Source organism: Hyperolius riggenbachi, chromosome 1 (assembly GCF_040937935.1).
Source record: "Hyperolius riggenbachi isolate aHypRig1 chromosome 1, aHypRig1.pri, whole genome shotgun sequence".
Classification (NCBI taxonomy): domain Eukaryota; kingdom Metazoa; phylum Chordata; class Amphibia; order Anura; family Hyperoliidae; genus Hyperolius; species Hyperolius riggenbachi.
Genome location: NC_090646.1, coordinates 261,424,812 through 261,442,114, shown reverse-complemented (window position 1 = coordinate 261,442,114; position 17,303 = coordinate 261,424,812). Strand labels below are relative to the sequence as shown.

Here is a 17,303-nt window from a genome sequence, read left to right as displayed (position 1 = left end):
ACCTGCATGTACAACATTGAGCAGGCCAATCTAGTGTTATATAGACAGCACTGATTGCTGCAAAGCCATGCATTTATTTGGTTCAGTATCAAAATAAGCAGTAGCACTGTGGGATAGCTACACCCCAGGTCAATAGCACAAATGTGTGACTGTGGGGGGGATCAGCAAAGACCCCTACAGTAAATCTCTGCTTCTGACCTTATAAAACGCAAAGTTGCAGCCCAATTTATATGCAAAAATATTGTTGTGATAAAACTGTCTTAAATCAACTGTATAGCAAATCCCCACAGCGGTCCAAAAAACAGGATTGCTCTGTGGGGAATTGGTTTTAAATAACCATCTAGTGCTAGAGGGTCAAGCCTGTACTGGCAAAGTGTGATTAATTCCAATTACCTGCACAAACCACATTCGGTAGTGAGATACTGTCCAAAATAACCTTGATTTTTTGGTCAGGGTTTTCACAGTTACCCATATAGCCAGTGTACTGTGGAATGCCCTCCCACAACACATCCGTCACTCGCCAACCTTTGTTACCTTTAAACACTCTCTAGAAACTAATTTATTCCGACAAGCATATGCGCTACCTTAGGCCACTTCCCTTTGTCCTGAGACCAAATTGCACTCCTTCTAGGTATCCTAAAACCCACTGCCTCCATAAATTTTTTGTATACTACCCCTCCTCTTGTCCCCCCCATTCCCTTTAGATTGTAAGCTCGCAAGGGCAGGGCTCTCTCCCCCTTTTGTGTCTTGGAAATCATTATACATTTTATGTATCATGTTACTTTTATCACTGTCATTACCAATTCTGTATTTTGTATTTTGTATCATTCTTTGTATTTTGTCACTAATTATGTATCTTGTATATTGTGTACACCATTGTCTGTATTATATACCCCATGTTTGTTTCTTACTTACTTACTACTTTAGATAAAAACCATAATCAGAATTATTCAGTTATTGTTTTGCTCATCAGTATAATTTTGCATGATTGGTTTGCACGTCCAATCAAATGAATCAAATGGTACCAACTGAATTATGCGATAACAGCTTCCAGCTGCCAGAGATAAGAAAGGCTATCTTTCTTTCTATCTTCAGGGATTGGGAAATTTATAACTTGTATAACAACTAAACTCTACATCTATTCTTCTACGAGAAGTTTTAGGACCATCATTGCCCAAAATATCTTATGTAAAATATGCTTCTGAATACCTTTTTTGTGTTAACGGAACTAGTCACATGACCAAAGGTAATCTGTTTTTCCAGATGAATAACCTGATAGCTGGCACTAAACTTTAGCTCTTATTTTTTTAATCATGTCATTGAGAGGGTATTGGGCATTTCAGTAAGCATTTATTTTGAGCAGTTATAGCAAAGTTAGTCAAAATGGCAATTGTGATGAAATTGCCAGTCTTTACTTGTAGAATCATTCACATTTTTTTCTTGTGTATTTTCTCTATACTTCAGGTTTTAACTGGCCAACACATATTTATATAGAGGTACCGTATATATGAAAAACTGGGCATTTTATTTGATTTGTTTTTACTTTCAGGCTGGAATGATCCGCACAACTGAAGATGAGTTTTTTATTGAACCTTTAGAAAAGGGAAAACAAAAGGATGAGGAAGATGGCAGAACACATGTAATTTACAAAAGATCGACTGCCAAAAAGGTTTCACCCAAAGATATTCCCAACAGATCAGGTCAGTTACCAATTTTGCTTAGAATCTATACCAGTGATTTACAAATCTGCTTACTTTTATTTGGAGATCTGGAATTATTGAATGATAATTTATTATCATCAGCTATGTCTCTGGGAATACTGGCTATCACTTCTGGCTTCTTTTTCAAGACTTTAAAATTGAACAAGCTAGTACCGAATTCACTTGTGGAGATTGAGGCCAACACATTGGAAGCAAATGGTTTGTAGACACTTGTGGCACTAAAACATATAAACACATGGCACACGTGATGGCACTTTGAAAATTCAGTATGTGATTCCATTGTTGCAGCACTTTGTGATCCAGGTGAAGGCTGTAGTGATCACAAGCAAATAGCCAGTTACATTGATTTTTAAACATACTTTTTTTAAGGGTAAATAGTTGAAAAAACAACTAGAATAATACAGGAGCAGGACACAAGTAAAAGAAAAAAGCAAAGGCGTTAAAGGATTATGGACATCAGTTTTTGCTCTGTTTCAGGATATATATGTTTTGAAAACTGGAGTTGTACAGATAATACAACACTAATTATAAAGGATACCAAATGCAAAGTACCGCAAGTGTTGGAAATAACCAGACAATATACAACAATGAGTTACAAGAAGAGGGAGATTCATATCCAAGTGTGCTTACAGTATAACTCATAAATACAGCAAAGTCTCCATAATCCCCACGGGGATTAGCTGATGCCGGATAAGTGTGCTTTCTGGTTTCCTAAGACTGAATGTTAAAAATAGGCCTAGTTAATACAGTACAATCCCAGACTCTGTATACTGTACCATGAACGCTGTATTAAATGTTAAAATACAGTAATTGAAAGTATATTACTCTTGGGAGGGCCATGAAACCCAGTCTTTAAGTACAGAAGAGCCTACAAAAAATTCTGAAAAGTTGGCCTTAACCACTGTGAGTACTGCCGACAATTTGTTCTGGTTGATTGCGACTTCTGGTTAGTTGAGTTCTGGATAACTGGGACTCTGCTCTAGTTGAAAAAGAAGGTGAATAGAGTTGGTTTGCTCTGCTGTCAGTGATACCTTGCTAATAGTTGAAGAGGATGAGAACGAGCTTGGTCAGGTACAGAAGGAGATTAAGAAGGCAGAAGAAATAACAAGTGTGGGTGATTATACTCACTCTTGTACATGTGGTTAAAGCTTGTTGTTGATTTATCTGCAGTTGCCTTGATTAGATACAGAATCAAAGTAAACTTCATACACAGAGGCCCATATGCAAATCACTTTTTCTCCAGAGTTTTCTCCTAGGTAATATTGTCACACCTTGGCCCATATGCAATTCACTTTTTCACCTGTGTTTTCTCCTAAGAGATCATTTTTTCATCTTTGATTTATAATCATTTTTAGCACTTTGTAATGGAAAAAGTACCAAAAAGTATTTGAAAAAGTACTATCAAAACTATTTTGAGTATTTGTTTGCTTGCTGGTGGTTTAAAAGGTATTTTATTGACAAGTTCGAAAATATCACCTAGGAGAAAACTCAGGTGAAAAAGTGAATTGCATATTGCCATAAAATGCCTTCTAAGCCACCAACAAGCAAGAAAATACTCAAAATAATTTTGATAGTTGCTTTTCACCAACTTTTGGGAACTTTCCAATTGTAAAATACTAAAAAGTTCATTTAGAGAGAAGATGAAAATTATCTCCTAGGAGATAACTCAGGGGAAAAAAGTAATTGCATATCGGCCAGAATGTTTTACATGAGTTGGCACTTTCTGTATTAGGCACAGCTAAGAGATGTTTTGTTGTCATGAAAATACTTGCCTCTATTTGTATCTAGTATCTGCTATCACAAAAAAAAAAAAGAAAATTAAAAGCACTCTCTGGATAGCAGTGGCACAGTCCAATAATCAGAATAGTTTGCACACAAGCATACTGGCCAGCATCTCTGTACAGGTCCTTTCCAGGGAGTGCTTTTGAAAAGATTAAAGCGGATCCGAGATGAAAAACTAACTATAACAAGTAACTTGTCTATATATCTTATCTAAAGTTTAGATAGTTTACACAGCAAATCTAGCTGCCAACAGCTTTAATAGAATATGATTATTTCTTCCTGTGATACAATGAGGGCAGCCATGTTGTTTGTAAACATTACACAGAGGCAGGCTTTTCTGCATCTTGAGCAAAAAAACCTGATCCCCCTCCTCCTCCTTCCTCCCCTCTGCCTCTGAAATCTCTGGCTAGTAACACCTCCCCCTCCTCCTGCCCAGACTAAGCTCCCATGATGCCTTGCTACTGTCTGAAAGTGCCTTGGCTCTCTGAAAACCTGTGGGTGTGGCTTGTTTAGTTTATAGGGAATTACAGTATTAAAACAAAAACAAAAAAGTATTTGGCTTGAGGAATGCCCTATAAACAATAGGAAAGGAACCCAATTATGCAATGTGTAAAAGTTCATCTTGGATCCACTTTAAAGGAAACTTTGAGAATCTTACATTAGGAGATGTACTACTCCAAAACCTGTCAGAGCCATCTGATTAATAATACCTACTATAAAATATAGTGACACAGGGAAAAATAATTTATAGTGCATTTTACTCTGGAACACATTTTGTTTGTATGATTAAAACTGTATCTTAAGTGTAAACATTTTTCATGATAGTTATTTTTATGTATATAGTTATGTTTTAATGAGCATATAGCAGATAAAGCTGGGCAACAAACAAAAAACGGTCTATGCCGTAGCAGGATAGCTCTGAGATTAGTAGGTTGGTTAGCCAAAGGGTTTTTGCATCTGTCAATGATGAGAAATTATTGAAATTGGCTCAAGCATGCTATCTTAGGCTGGCCACACACAATACAATAAAATGTCAAGGATTCCATTTTTTTCCATAAAAATTATTGGTTGTATAAAAAAATTGAACGCTTACAAAAAAGTGATTACATTTACTTTTTTTCCTCTGATATTTTCTCATTGGCTGTAGTGGTAAATTCAATTTTTTCAAAAGTTACAATCAATCAAAAAATTGATTGTAATTCTGAAACTGAAAACTGAAAAAAAAATTGTATTGTGTGTTACTAAGTTTGGATGGTTGTATTGGATTTTTTTAGTGATTTAACCAATGACCCATAAGATTCTAATGATATCTCAGTATTAAAGTGCAAGATAATTTGTGCTGCTATCTAGAGTTTACATATTTATTAATGCAGCACAAACAGCAGTGACAATGTATAAAGTGATCATTGTGGGTTTCTACATTTGACTAATGAGATAAGCATGATAGATTTAAACCATAACACTGCTGACAGCCATAAAGAATACCTTTTGTATCAGGGCCAATCTAAAGGTATTGTTTTCCCTCTTTAAAAACATCCTTGTTAAGCTTTTGAGAAAACATGCTTGGTAACTAATACCTTAGGTCTGAGTGTTCATTTAATAATTACCTCTCAGCAGTGTAGAGGCTTGTAAGTGAGTCTTTATCTGCACACATGCATTGAATCCGAGTGTTTGTGTATATGACGAGGTTGTCATGACACTGGGTGGCAGTGTCTTTGTCACAGGTGGGAAACATGCAGAAGTGAAGGATGATTTCAGTGTTGCTCCTGGTTGCTTGGGAATGCAGACTTTAGAGCTGGTCCTGACACAATAGACCATCTAATGAGCCCCTTATGTCTGGGATCATGCAGCGCAATAGTCCCCAGGTTGTCTAAACAGGAATGTCACGGCTTTATATATTTCCGATTTGTGGAGTGGTTTGGTGAATGATGAAATAATGAATGAATAAAACTAGACAGGACAGTTTAATAACTATACAGACTTGAAACTAATGGCAGCTTAGGTTACTCCCTAGGAAAACCGCTTGATTGCCTACAATCTTATTTACCATAGTTTAAATGTTTGTTTGGTAACTTCATATTCTGTCTTTCAGAAGGGATTGTAAACTTTGATATGAATGTGGATTTGTGGATGATGTGCAGACAGTTGTGAACCACCACCAGTCTGCATTCACCAACTGAATGTAAATAAATCATGGCTTAAATATTTAGTATGTATAAATATAAAGGCGTCATCACAGTATAAGAAAGCCGTACTCAAATGGCTGGGCTGAAGTGTGCAAAGGACTGACCCTGTGTACCATCAGAACCTTTAGACATCCACCAAGCAAAATCCAGCAACACTTTGTTAAAAAGTCCACTTTATTAGAACAAGATAAAAACTGGATTCAGAGAGTAACAGAACATAGCCACACCACAGCTATGTTCTGTTACTCTCTGTATGCAGTTTTTATCTTGTTCTAATAAAGTGGATGTTTTAACGAAGTTGTGCTGGATTTCACTTGATAAATATAAAGGCTGCATGCTTACATAATATTCGAAACAGAAAATAATAAAAAAAAAAAAACTGCTCATGCGTGACTTCCTGAAACTATAAAGAATAATAATTTCAGGCAACCATTTCTGGAATTGTGCACCGGTCTCTAGGCTTTGTACTACCTATTTCACCCAACTGTTGGTGAACTTTACTATTTCAATTTATCCATTCTCAGACATGTATTGTTTTTATGTAATTTTGCCGCCTTCTTAAAACAGAAGGTATTTGCGATAATTTAGCTGTAAGTGAGCAACTGTGCTTTCCCATGATGCATCACTCCTCAATATGCAAATCATCTCTTTATGGTCTCCAAAGCAGGGCCACACATCTTGAATCGCTGGTGTATAGTGAGCCTGTAGCTAATAACAATTATAGTGCTACACCAATCCAACAAACATACAGCCTCTTTTGGACTTATTGCTCCTCATCAGTTTACGTTATGGATTGCAAGGGCTTAAAGAGATTATTTGCATATTCAGGGGTGATGCATCATGGGAAATAACAGTTGCTCACTTAAAGCTTACTTATCACAAACATCTTCTGTTTTAAGAAGACAAAATTACATTTAGCATTGCTTTTTAATAGACTTTTTTGGTCTCTTTAAACCCTTTTTACCTTTCAAGTGGTTCTGGGCCACCGTGAGCTTTCTGGCTATTAGTGGCTGTAACAAACATATTATCAGTGATGGGAGTGGGTAATTGACACGAGTGCCACATTCCACTCCAGCAGTGAGGACAGGAGTGTGGGCTGCTGCTGTACTGCTTAAGCAGCCACCTCCAAAAGAAGATAGGCTCCTGGCTAAAAGCAATTCAAAAGTATTCCACTGCGCTCAGTCAGTAGGTGTCTCCACAAAAAGTCGTTTAGCCTCCAATGAGTGCTGCTCCTGATTTACTCTGGAATAAGAGTAAGTATGCTGGTAAAAACAGAAAAGGAAGAGGAGAGGAGCGCTCTCTAGTGCATTACCTTATTTAATTATGCTTCTCGCACAAAGACAAATTAAAACTTACAATGTTAAAAATGAAACAGAGCTTATCACAATATAATGGATCACCGTGTCCAAGATGTAGGTTCACCAGTCTGGCCTCCTCCACACTATGGCCAGTAGATGTGGTAATCCTGAGGATCAAATGGCGCCAGCAGGATGGGGTACACGGGAGTATGTCGGCAGCTGCCCTGCGCCTAGGACGTCATGACGCGTCTCGGCGTTCCACGCCTTCGTCAGATCTGACGAAGGCGTGGAACGCCGAAACACGTCATGACATCCTAGGCGCAGGGCAGCTGCCGACATACTCCCGTGTACCCCATCCTGCTGCCGCCATTTGATCCTAAGGATTACCACATCTACTGGCCATAGTGTGGAGGAGGCCAGACTGGTGAACCTACATCTTGGACACGGTGATCCATTATATTGTGATAAGATCAGTTTCATTTTTAACATTGTAAGTTTTAATTTGTCTTTGTGCGAGAAGCATAATTAAATAAGGTAATGCACTAGAGAGCGCTCCTCTCCTCTTCCCTTTCCTGGCTAAAAGCACCTGGCTGACCACAATGCTGTCACTTTTGAGGGTCACCGTAGAATATAAGCTTTCTAGGGTTGGTGGCACTCCAAGATGTTATGTTTGTCAGTGGAAAGGATGGGCAAAAAGTGAAAATGAGAACTAAAGAAGCAATTTGTGGAAATGCATCCTATTATTACTTCTAAAACCAAAACCTGTATTGCTATCTCAAATAACTTCTGATAGTTGCGAGCCAATTTACTGGGAGAGTGCACAGACCTCAGGCCGACTAATCCTCATCTTATGAGGTTGAAGTCACCACCTACCAGCACACCATCTCATTATTTTGATTTGAGATTTGGTAGATTGGAGGACAGTTTGCTGCCACATAACCCTCCTCTATGCCCCCCATCAAGTTGCATTATAATTTATTCACATTTTGCATACCTGTTATCAGAGGCCAAAAGAAGCATCCTTATTCGTATATGGAACCACTCTTTTTACTTTTATTTTTCTTGTAACGTAGGATATAAAAATGTTGTTTTTTTGGATTTTCCTGTGTTGTACTGGCTTACAAAATAGGCGTGTTGCCTAAATGTAAATGTAGTATTATAAACAACCTCAATAGAGGAGTTTTGCAGTTACAAGGTTTTTTCCCCCATTTATTTATTACGAAAGAGATGATGGGAAATCACTGTATAAAAATCTGAAGACAGACAGTATGGAGGGTGTGTTTATTCTCAGTACTATGCAATATGCTCACTTCCTGGCAATTCTATTGACCTTTTGCCTGTTAATACTTTCTGAATGCCCCACACAACAATAAATAATTGATATTTTGATCAATATATGTTACAGTTTAAACAGTATGTTTTTTGACAATTGAGGTTGCTGTGTATGAATGTATGTCTTTGGGACTTTCACCCTGGGCTTGGCCATGTGGAGGTAATTTGTATCCGGGGCGCTCAGGGCAGCAGGGTCGCAGTACGAGCTGTTTAAAAGCAGTATGCTCTCTGTGGGGCGATATAAAATCGCCCATTATAGGTTTGCGTTCCGTCTGCCCTGCGCTGACTTTCTATTCTACCTAGATACTGGTGACGTTTTGCCCTGGAGTTTCCTCATTGGCCGCTCAGGGTGTTTCTTCCCTTACTCGCATATGATTGGTGATGGAGACTGTTTTATATGTGTGCATGTATGGAGGGAAGCCACGCCCCCTGAGGAAGCCGGCGAAACTGTCGGGAGTGCTTCCCTCTCCACACATGGGACGCCACGCCGCCCCGACCTTTTAGCAGCGGATTCCATCTGGACGCACTGCCCGGCCCAATCAACTGGGCATTGATGCGCACTACCGACTGCTCAGCATCCCACTTCACCTAAGCATTCCACGGATTACATTGGACATTTATCATACTCATGGTGACACTCCGCAACTCCTTCCAGCCAAGATCTGGTGTGGTGAGATCATGCTATTAACGTAATGAGGCTTTGAACTGGTGATTGATGATTGCGGTGCTTACTGCCTGCCTGCTTATACATGCTGATATCCATTGCGGCTTTCCCTGCATGAAGCGCTTTTCCTGCATGTGATGTATCAAACCCCTTGCTCAGACTAATCCTTTGTCGAGGAGCTACGGTTTGTGGAACTATTGGAGTTTGTTTATCCCTCTCAAAGCATTCCCCTGCATCTGGATGTTGTGGAACATTGTCCTCTTCTTTGCTATATACTAAGCTTCCCTACAGCATGCATACGGCCGTTGTGTGCTTGTGGATGTGTCTGTGAGTGGGCTGTGTTTGGTCGTGACGGGGTGGCCATCCCATGTTGTTTTTAAGCACCTTTTGGAATATTAGTTTAATAAAGATTTGGTATACTTTTTATATTTTTCAATTACATGTATTTGGTTTCTTATTTGAAATTGTAATGGTACAGACACGTATGCTCCACAGCTGATAATCACTTTCATCTAAAAATTGCACTTCATATAGTGTGGACAACTGTGTCTGAGACAATCAGTTTGTTTATTGCAGTGATTTTGACATCTATCCGTGAAAGTGGAGACCTTATTAATGATGGTTAGAGGGATAATATAGGCCCTGGGTATTTGTCATAATCAGCAATAGATTGATCAGGTGTTGGGATAGGAGGATGTTGCGTTGGGACGATCTTGTAACGCAGGTGGAGGGTGACTGTACGCAGACAGCGGCTAGCAGGGACGCTGAGCAGACAATAAATACTGGTTTCCGTAAGTTGGAGCGTTTGTATGAAAAAAAGTCTAGATTGTGGTGGAATATAAAATACAACAAAGTCTACATAGGGGATCATTTTGCACCACTCTGGTTGAGAGTCCAGATATTCCCACATAGAAGAGTTCTCAGTCCAGAATTTAAACGCAAATGGGAAGCAAATTTTTAAAACTGCGCCCACGTATGCCTCGGCCTGATGAACGATCTGGACGAGGCGGAGTTGGCCACAATAGAGGAGAATATTGTTAAAATTACCACTGAGTTGAACCCATTTTCTGAGGAGCCTTTGTATAAGAAAAGGAACGAATTTTTAAACAATCACATTAAAAAATATAATAAGGATTTGGTTGTCCTAAAAGATCAGAAATTATTTAACGATAGACTAGCATACAAATCAGGCCAGGCCTATCGGTGGGACTCTCATCCCAACTACCCAGTTAGACCCAGGGGCCCACAACCTAGACAAAGACCGCAACCAGTAGAAACGGCGGAGGAATCTGACTCCTCAGCGGCAAGCGGTACATCGGCCACATCAGCCTCTAGCAATAATTCAAACACATCCAGACGAAGATATCCCACTCGCCTTCAAGATAAGGACAGAGATAATCCTAGAAAAAATATAAAGGGTGCCAAAAACAAACCTAAATGTACTCAGGGAATAGAAGAGGGTGTGGGGATAGCGGGGGGTGCATCCGCCCCACCATCATTGTCCTCTGCTGCATCTTTTTTAGAGTAATGCCCCCCCCAACAGATTAATATGGTCCACGCTGGAGTTGAGACGCTGGGAGCTCAGCCCCAATGTCGTAGCAATGAATTACAGGTAATGAACCTTACGGGTGAAATCATCCCCGAAGGGGTTAAGAAACTCCTAGGACAGGGTTTGGGCTTCTGCCCGCCACAACAACTTGATCGTTTTGAATTTACTGTTGATCTGCATTTGTTTTGCAGAAAACTTTTTTCAATCGACTCTGCATGAGAGGACCATAGAAAGACCTGTAACGGTAACGTCCTCCTTGACACGGCAAGATCGTGAGGCGTTGGAAGATCTTAATTTTCTGCTAGCGGAAGGTGACAGGACGATGGTTGGGGATGATTTGTCGGGGGGGGGGGGGGGGGGGGGATGCACTTTCTGTTGCCCCGGGCCCTAGATTCTCCACAATTAATAGATAATTTTATAACCGCTCAAAACGATTCCCACCTATATCAGGCAATGTTGGCTTACGTTGCTTTATCAGGGCTGTAGAAAGAGACATTGCCAGTTTGGAGATGGGAGACGAAGGAATGTCGAATTTAGGACGGGACGAGTGTGAGGCCTTGCATCTTATTTCTAGTAGACAGGATTGGACGATAAAACCCTCCGACAAGGGGGGCAATGTCGTCATAATGACTACCGTACAGTACAGGGCCATGTGTTTGGACATCTTGGACCGTGGGGAGTGCTACACGAGGGTCTCGGCATCGAGGGTTGACTCTTGTCAATCCAGACTTTTTTCCATCATTGACGTTGCACTGAAGAATAATGTGATTGATGGCAATATTGCACAATTTTTGAAGGTGGAGGACTGTGTGCTTCCGACTTTTTATGCCTTGCCAAAAGTGCATAAACGTCTTAAAAATCCACCTGGACGCCTGATAGTATCGGGAAGAGGTTCCTTAACAGAAAAGGCCAGTATATATGTTGACAAACACCTCCAGCCGCATGTGCAGAGTCTTCCATCATACGTTAAGGATACTACACACCTTCTACGTATGCTGGATGGCGTTCAAGTCCCGGCGGGGACTTTACTGGTCTCCCTTGATGTTGAGGCACTCTACTCTAGCATTCCCCACGGTCCCGGTGTCCGGGCAGTGGCTAACTGTCTTTGTGAGTTGGGGATACAGGATGCTGCGCACAACTCGTTTTTGTTGCGGCTGTTGGATTTTTTGTTAAATAACAACATTTTCACATTTGACGGTCTGAGGTTCCTCCAGGTGCAGGGTGCGGCGATGGGGACCACTTGTGCCCGTCGTACGCAAACCTGTACCTGAGGGACTGGGAGCGCAATGTGTTTTCGGACGACGGCCTGTCGGTGTACCTGTGTCACGTGTTAGCGTGGCACAGGTACATAGACGATATTTTGATACTGTGGACGGGCACGCCGCGGCAGGTCACTGAATTTGTGGAGTGTATTAACAACAACAGTCGAAATTTAAAATTTACTTTCGAGTTTTACCCTATTACGATCCCGTTTTTGGACATTTGTATTACGATACAACATGACGGTCACTTAAGCACATCTTTATTTAGAAAAGCGACGGCCACCAATGCTCTCTTACATGCAGAGAGCTTTCATCCTGCACATACCATATGGGGTATCCCGACGGGTCAGTATCTTAGAGCAAGGCGTAATTGCTCCGAGGAATCAACGTTTTTACAGGAAGCACGGGTTTTGCGCGAGAGATTTAGAGCTCGTGATTATCGAGATAAACATCTGAGACAAGCCTTTAACAGGGCACTAAACAGCGATAGACGAGACCTGCTGCGGCAAAGACACCACCGACGTGATGATGATGTGGGTTTGTCGTCCCGTTTTTGTACACGATTTTGTGCACAGCATCCTGTGTTGAAAAGAATCCTGGAGAGACATTGCTATCTACTACAGAATGATCCAGTGATAGGCCCACATGTTCCGTCCAGACCAAGTTTGACATTCCGTAAGTCTAGATCTCTGCGCGATGCTGTGGTACGCAGCCATTTTGTGGGAGTGACCCCCAAGAAACACTGCTCGGTGGTGGGGACCTTTACGTGTGGAGGATGTGACTACTGTCGCCTCATACAGGTGGGCAGGACTGTGCAGATATCTGGCGACATGGGACTTTCGTTATCCCATTTTGTGAATTGCAAAACCAAGTTGGTGGTCTATTTACTATTGTGCCAATGCGGTGCTTTTTATATTGGAAAGACAAAGCGAACACTTCGTGAACGTATGTCTGAACATATAACCAATATTGAGAAGGGTGACGTACAGTCCCAGGTTGCCAGGCATGTTACACTCCATCATGGAGGTAATGTGAGGGCAATTAAATTTGTGGGTTTAGATCGCATTCACCCTACAATAAGAGGGGGCAACTGGGATCGCCTCTTATTACGTTGTGAGTCCAGATGGATTTACAATTTAGGGGCATCCAGGCCTAAATGAACAACTTAATTATGCCCATTTCTTACCAGTATAGATGTTTCTGTCTTCTGCGCTCCGGCCCGGGTCTGGGCGCTGCTGTCCTCCTTCCTGCGGTTTGACAGGAAGTCCCGGCTGCGATGTTCCTCCTATCCTTTGTGCAATTTGAAATGAATGCTCTAGTATTAAATTATGTATATGACGGAATATGAGTCTACTGTGGGAGGGCTAGGCTGTTTATTGACTTGCTAGTCAGACATGTATTATGTCCGGTTATAAACCTCATACATATTTTTGTGATCAAAAATGCTTCTTGAAATTACCTTTTTTTCTATATATATGCTGTTTTATAGGGAACTTAAATAATTGATATTTTGATCAATATATGTTACAGTTTAAACAGGATGTTTTTTTGACAATTGAGGTTGCTGTGTATGAATGTATGTCTTTGGGACTTTCACCCTGGGCTTGGTCAGGGTGAACATATATTTAGGTGTCTTCCTCCAACTGTCTGCATTGCATACCCACCACTTCTCCTGTACGTAATGCTGCTGACATCCCCCATTCGTATTCATGCTGTGAATGGGAATGCCCACAGCTTGGCAGCCTCTGAGCATGCCTCATGTGATAACATCATCGTGAGCATGCACATGAACTTAGCGGTACATAAACCGAGAAGGACGTAAAGGCCCTCTGATGGAATGTAAGACAGACAGTAATGAAGAGTAACAGTAAGGTTGCTTAAGGTGAAGGAGGGAATGGGTTCTCCTAAGCAGAAATGCATGTAATCTTAATGGATAATGCAGATTAATTGTCCATTTAATTACTTCTTCTTGAGAGTAAACTTTGTGGTACATTCTAATGACTGCAGAACATCAGTATATACCATCACTAACACTAGCAAATGAATGGATACAATACATACTTGCCTAGACGGAATTTAGCAGAGACAACCATCATAGCAACAGACCATCTACCAAACAATAGGGAAAATTAAGCTTTTGTCCCTTTTATGTATTAAACATCACATCGAAATGTGTAGACAAGACACCAATTTCCCCTGCCTATTGAAAAAATAAAAAAGACAAGTGATCGCTCTTTTTAGTCTAAGAGCCTAGTTAGACAATAGTTTTATTGAATGCCTGTTGGAAGTGGCTGAGCTAGCCATTTGGAATTTTCAAAGAAATCCTCACTGTGGTGGCTGGTTCTTTTCCTTTTCTTCTTCACAGCCTTTTGCTTCAAGCCTTGTTTAAGTGTTATTCATGTAGAGGTCAGTCTGAATATCTTCTTAGCATGATGAGATCCACCCATTGTGCTGTTTGTTCCTGTGGGAAATGTGGTTTGATGAAAAACACACCAGTCAACCAATCGGGAGGATAAATGTTGTCCGGTTCAGGTTTAAAGTAATGGTGATATTCAAAGTACAGTATGAATAATAATAATAATAATAATACATGCGTCCTTCATTTGCATGTTACTGCTCTTTGCATGATTATATCGGATAAATTAATGTATCATATTATTTATGCACACCGTTTTACAGTGATAGGGTTATACTTATGTGCACATAAAAAATTGTAATAAATCTCTGATCAGTAATGCAATCTGCATATATTATTCATTTTTTTGAAAGTACAATTTTATCTTTTCCAATTAAAAAAATGAACCAGTGGCAGCTCATGCACTGATTCCATGTTTGAAGATGTTATCAGCATGACAACAGAGATACACTTATGAGTTTAGAGAATTAGTTGTGAAGCAGTAGGGGTAGCTTTAAGGCACATTATTCGAAGGGAAGATCCACACAGAATACAGCTTATTTTCCATCCATCAGTATAAGCACAGTATTTTTACAAACAGCTTTTACTAATAATAACGTTGACATGCCTGTGTCTTAAAAGCGATGTAAAACAAATAATTAAAGTGCTAAGCATTATTCATCATGGTCTCGTGTTAAGTTCATTTAAAAACCTTTACACACATCTACCACTTTACAGACTGTTAGGTAGCTTAAAAAGAGTTGTAGTACTTCCAGACTTTTGGTACAGGTTAGTTTTTTTCCCTGGGTCAATGAACCCATTTTTAAAAATGGCACTGTTTGTAACTTTTTTTTGCTGTGACTTTATAATTTTTTTTCTCAATACCCTACACAGGGTCTGTAGCCTTTGTATTTAATTCTCTTCCTCATGTATGTTAAGAATGGTTGACTTTGCACTGCTGGAATATGTAGTGTGTCAGTGACTGACATGTAGCCTGCCCATTGATCTTGTGTCCTATTTTCCTATTTTGCAACGTAAAAAAGTATGGAACAACACAAATTATAATAAATAAATCCCCATTTCAAAAACGTTTGGATGCTTTGTAACATATAAATGAAAAGGCTGAGAGTCTCAGAAGGATTATATTACACTGTGAAACAATGCACAGGCAAATAGTACAACAAAGAATAATGAGTCTCAACTTACAAGTTACAAAGACTTTGGGGATTTCATCAACTACAATATATACTATCATCAAAAGATATGGAGAATGCAGACAGATCCCTACGCAACGGTCAAGGCCTGTATCTAATATTGAGATACCCTAAATTGGCACTGTATTAAAAATTATGTAGTGAAAATACATGGGATCAGAAATGCCTCCAAAAACAACTGTGTGTGAACATAGTTTGTTGCTGCATGCACAATTGCTAATGAATACTCTACCATCCAAAAAAGACATGCAACATTGGCCACTACTAATTACTGACAATATGTTGTTCAGGGTTCTTCCTGAGATGCCCACTTTTGTGTATAGGAGGGTCCCCAACCTAAGAAACCACTTGGTACCATATCAGCTAGGAAGAGATCACTTTAAAAACAAGTGTCAAAACTAACACATGGATAGGGAACTGGCTAAAGGACAGAAAACAAAGAGTTGTGGTCAATGGATCGTACTCAAAATGGGAGACTGTTAGCAGTGGGGTCCCACAGGGGTCTGTTCTGGGTCCAGTGCTCTTCAATTTATTTATTAATGACCTAGTAGATGCAGTAGTGAGCAATGTTGCTATTTTTGCAGATGATACAAAATTGTGCAGAATCATCAACTCTCAGGAAGATAGTGTCATATTGCAACAGGATCTGGATAGGATGGCTATATGGGCACATACATGGCAGATGAAATTCAATGTTGACAAATGTAAAGTCATGCATTTTGGACGTACTAATGGTCTAGCACCATACACAATAAATGGGATACAGTTGGGGACATCAAACTTGGAGAAGGACTTAGGAGTACTCATTGACAACAAGTTAAATAATCGTACTCAATGCCAAGCCGCTGTAGCTAAAGCTAACAAAATTTTGGGATGCATTAAAAGGGAAATAAAAACTCGAGATGCTAGCATAATATTGCCCCTGTTTAACTCTCTAGTAAGGCCACATCTGGAATATGGAATTCAGTTCTGGGCACCAAATTACAAAAAAAGATATTGCAGTTTTAGAGCAGGTGCAGAGACGAGCAACAAAATTGATACGTGGGATGGAAGGTCTCACTTATCAAGAAAGGTTAGATCAACTGGGTTTATTTAGTCTAGAGAAAAGACGCCTTAGAGGGGATCTAATTAACATGTATAAATACATCAGAGGGCAATATAATAGCTTGGCGGATGAGCTTTTTGTCCCTAGGCCTTCTCAAAGGACTAGAGGACATGATCTGCGCATGGAGGAAAAACGTTTTAGCCATTTATTTAGGAAAGGGTTCTTTACAGTAAGAGTGATTAAGATGTGGAATGCATTGCCACAGGAAGTCGTTATGGCAAACTCTATACCTGCATTTAAAGGGGGCTTAGATGCTTTCCTTGCGTTGAAAGACATCCATGGCTACAATTACTAGGTAATGCCTAATGATGTTGATCCAGGGATTTTATCTGATTGCCATCTGGAGTCGGGAAGGAATTTTTCCCTTTAGGGGCTAATTGGACCATGCCTTGTAAGGGTTTTTTCGCCTTCCTCTGGATCAACAGGGATATGTGAGGGAGCAGGCTGGTGTTGTACTTTATACTGGTTGAACTCGATGGACGTATGTCTTTTTTCAACCAAAATAACTATGTAACTATGTAACTATGTAACTATGTTACATTTCAGATTAAACTGTTTATTATATTTAGCTTGTAGATGCTTGTTGAAGTAAGTTGATTGTGTTATTTCTTACTTGAGCAATGTCTTTTGCTGGAATCTTTCTGTACAGACTGAAAACCCACCTGTTCCGTTTGGCGTTTGCAGAAATATAATTTTTGTTGTTGTGTGAATACTTCATCCTACTACCAATTACTGAACCTGAGAGAGCCTAAGCTCTTTGAGTCCTATGGGAGAAAAGCGCTATAGAAATGTTAT

General features: G+C 40.0%; 1 protein-coding gene across 2 annotated transcripts in view; it reads left to right on the top strand.

Moving 5' to 3' along the window:
* ADAMTS3 (ADAM metallopeptidase with thrombospondin type 1 motif 3) overlaps positions 1 to 17,303 on the top strand; it is a 267,310-nt gene that overhangs the window by 101,255 nt on the left and 148,752 nt on the right. For both annotated transcript variants that reach the window (XM_068233398.1, XM_068233397.1), the window contains exon 4: positions 1,550 to 1,700. In XM_068233398.1, the coding sequence (XP_068089499.1) occupies positions 1,550 to 1,700 (151 nt within the window). The remainder of the gene's footprint in view (positions 1 to 1,549; positions 1,701 to 17,303) is intronic.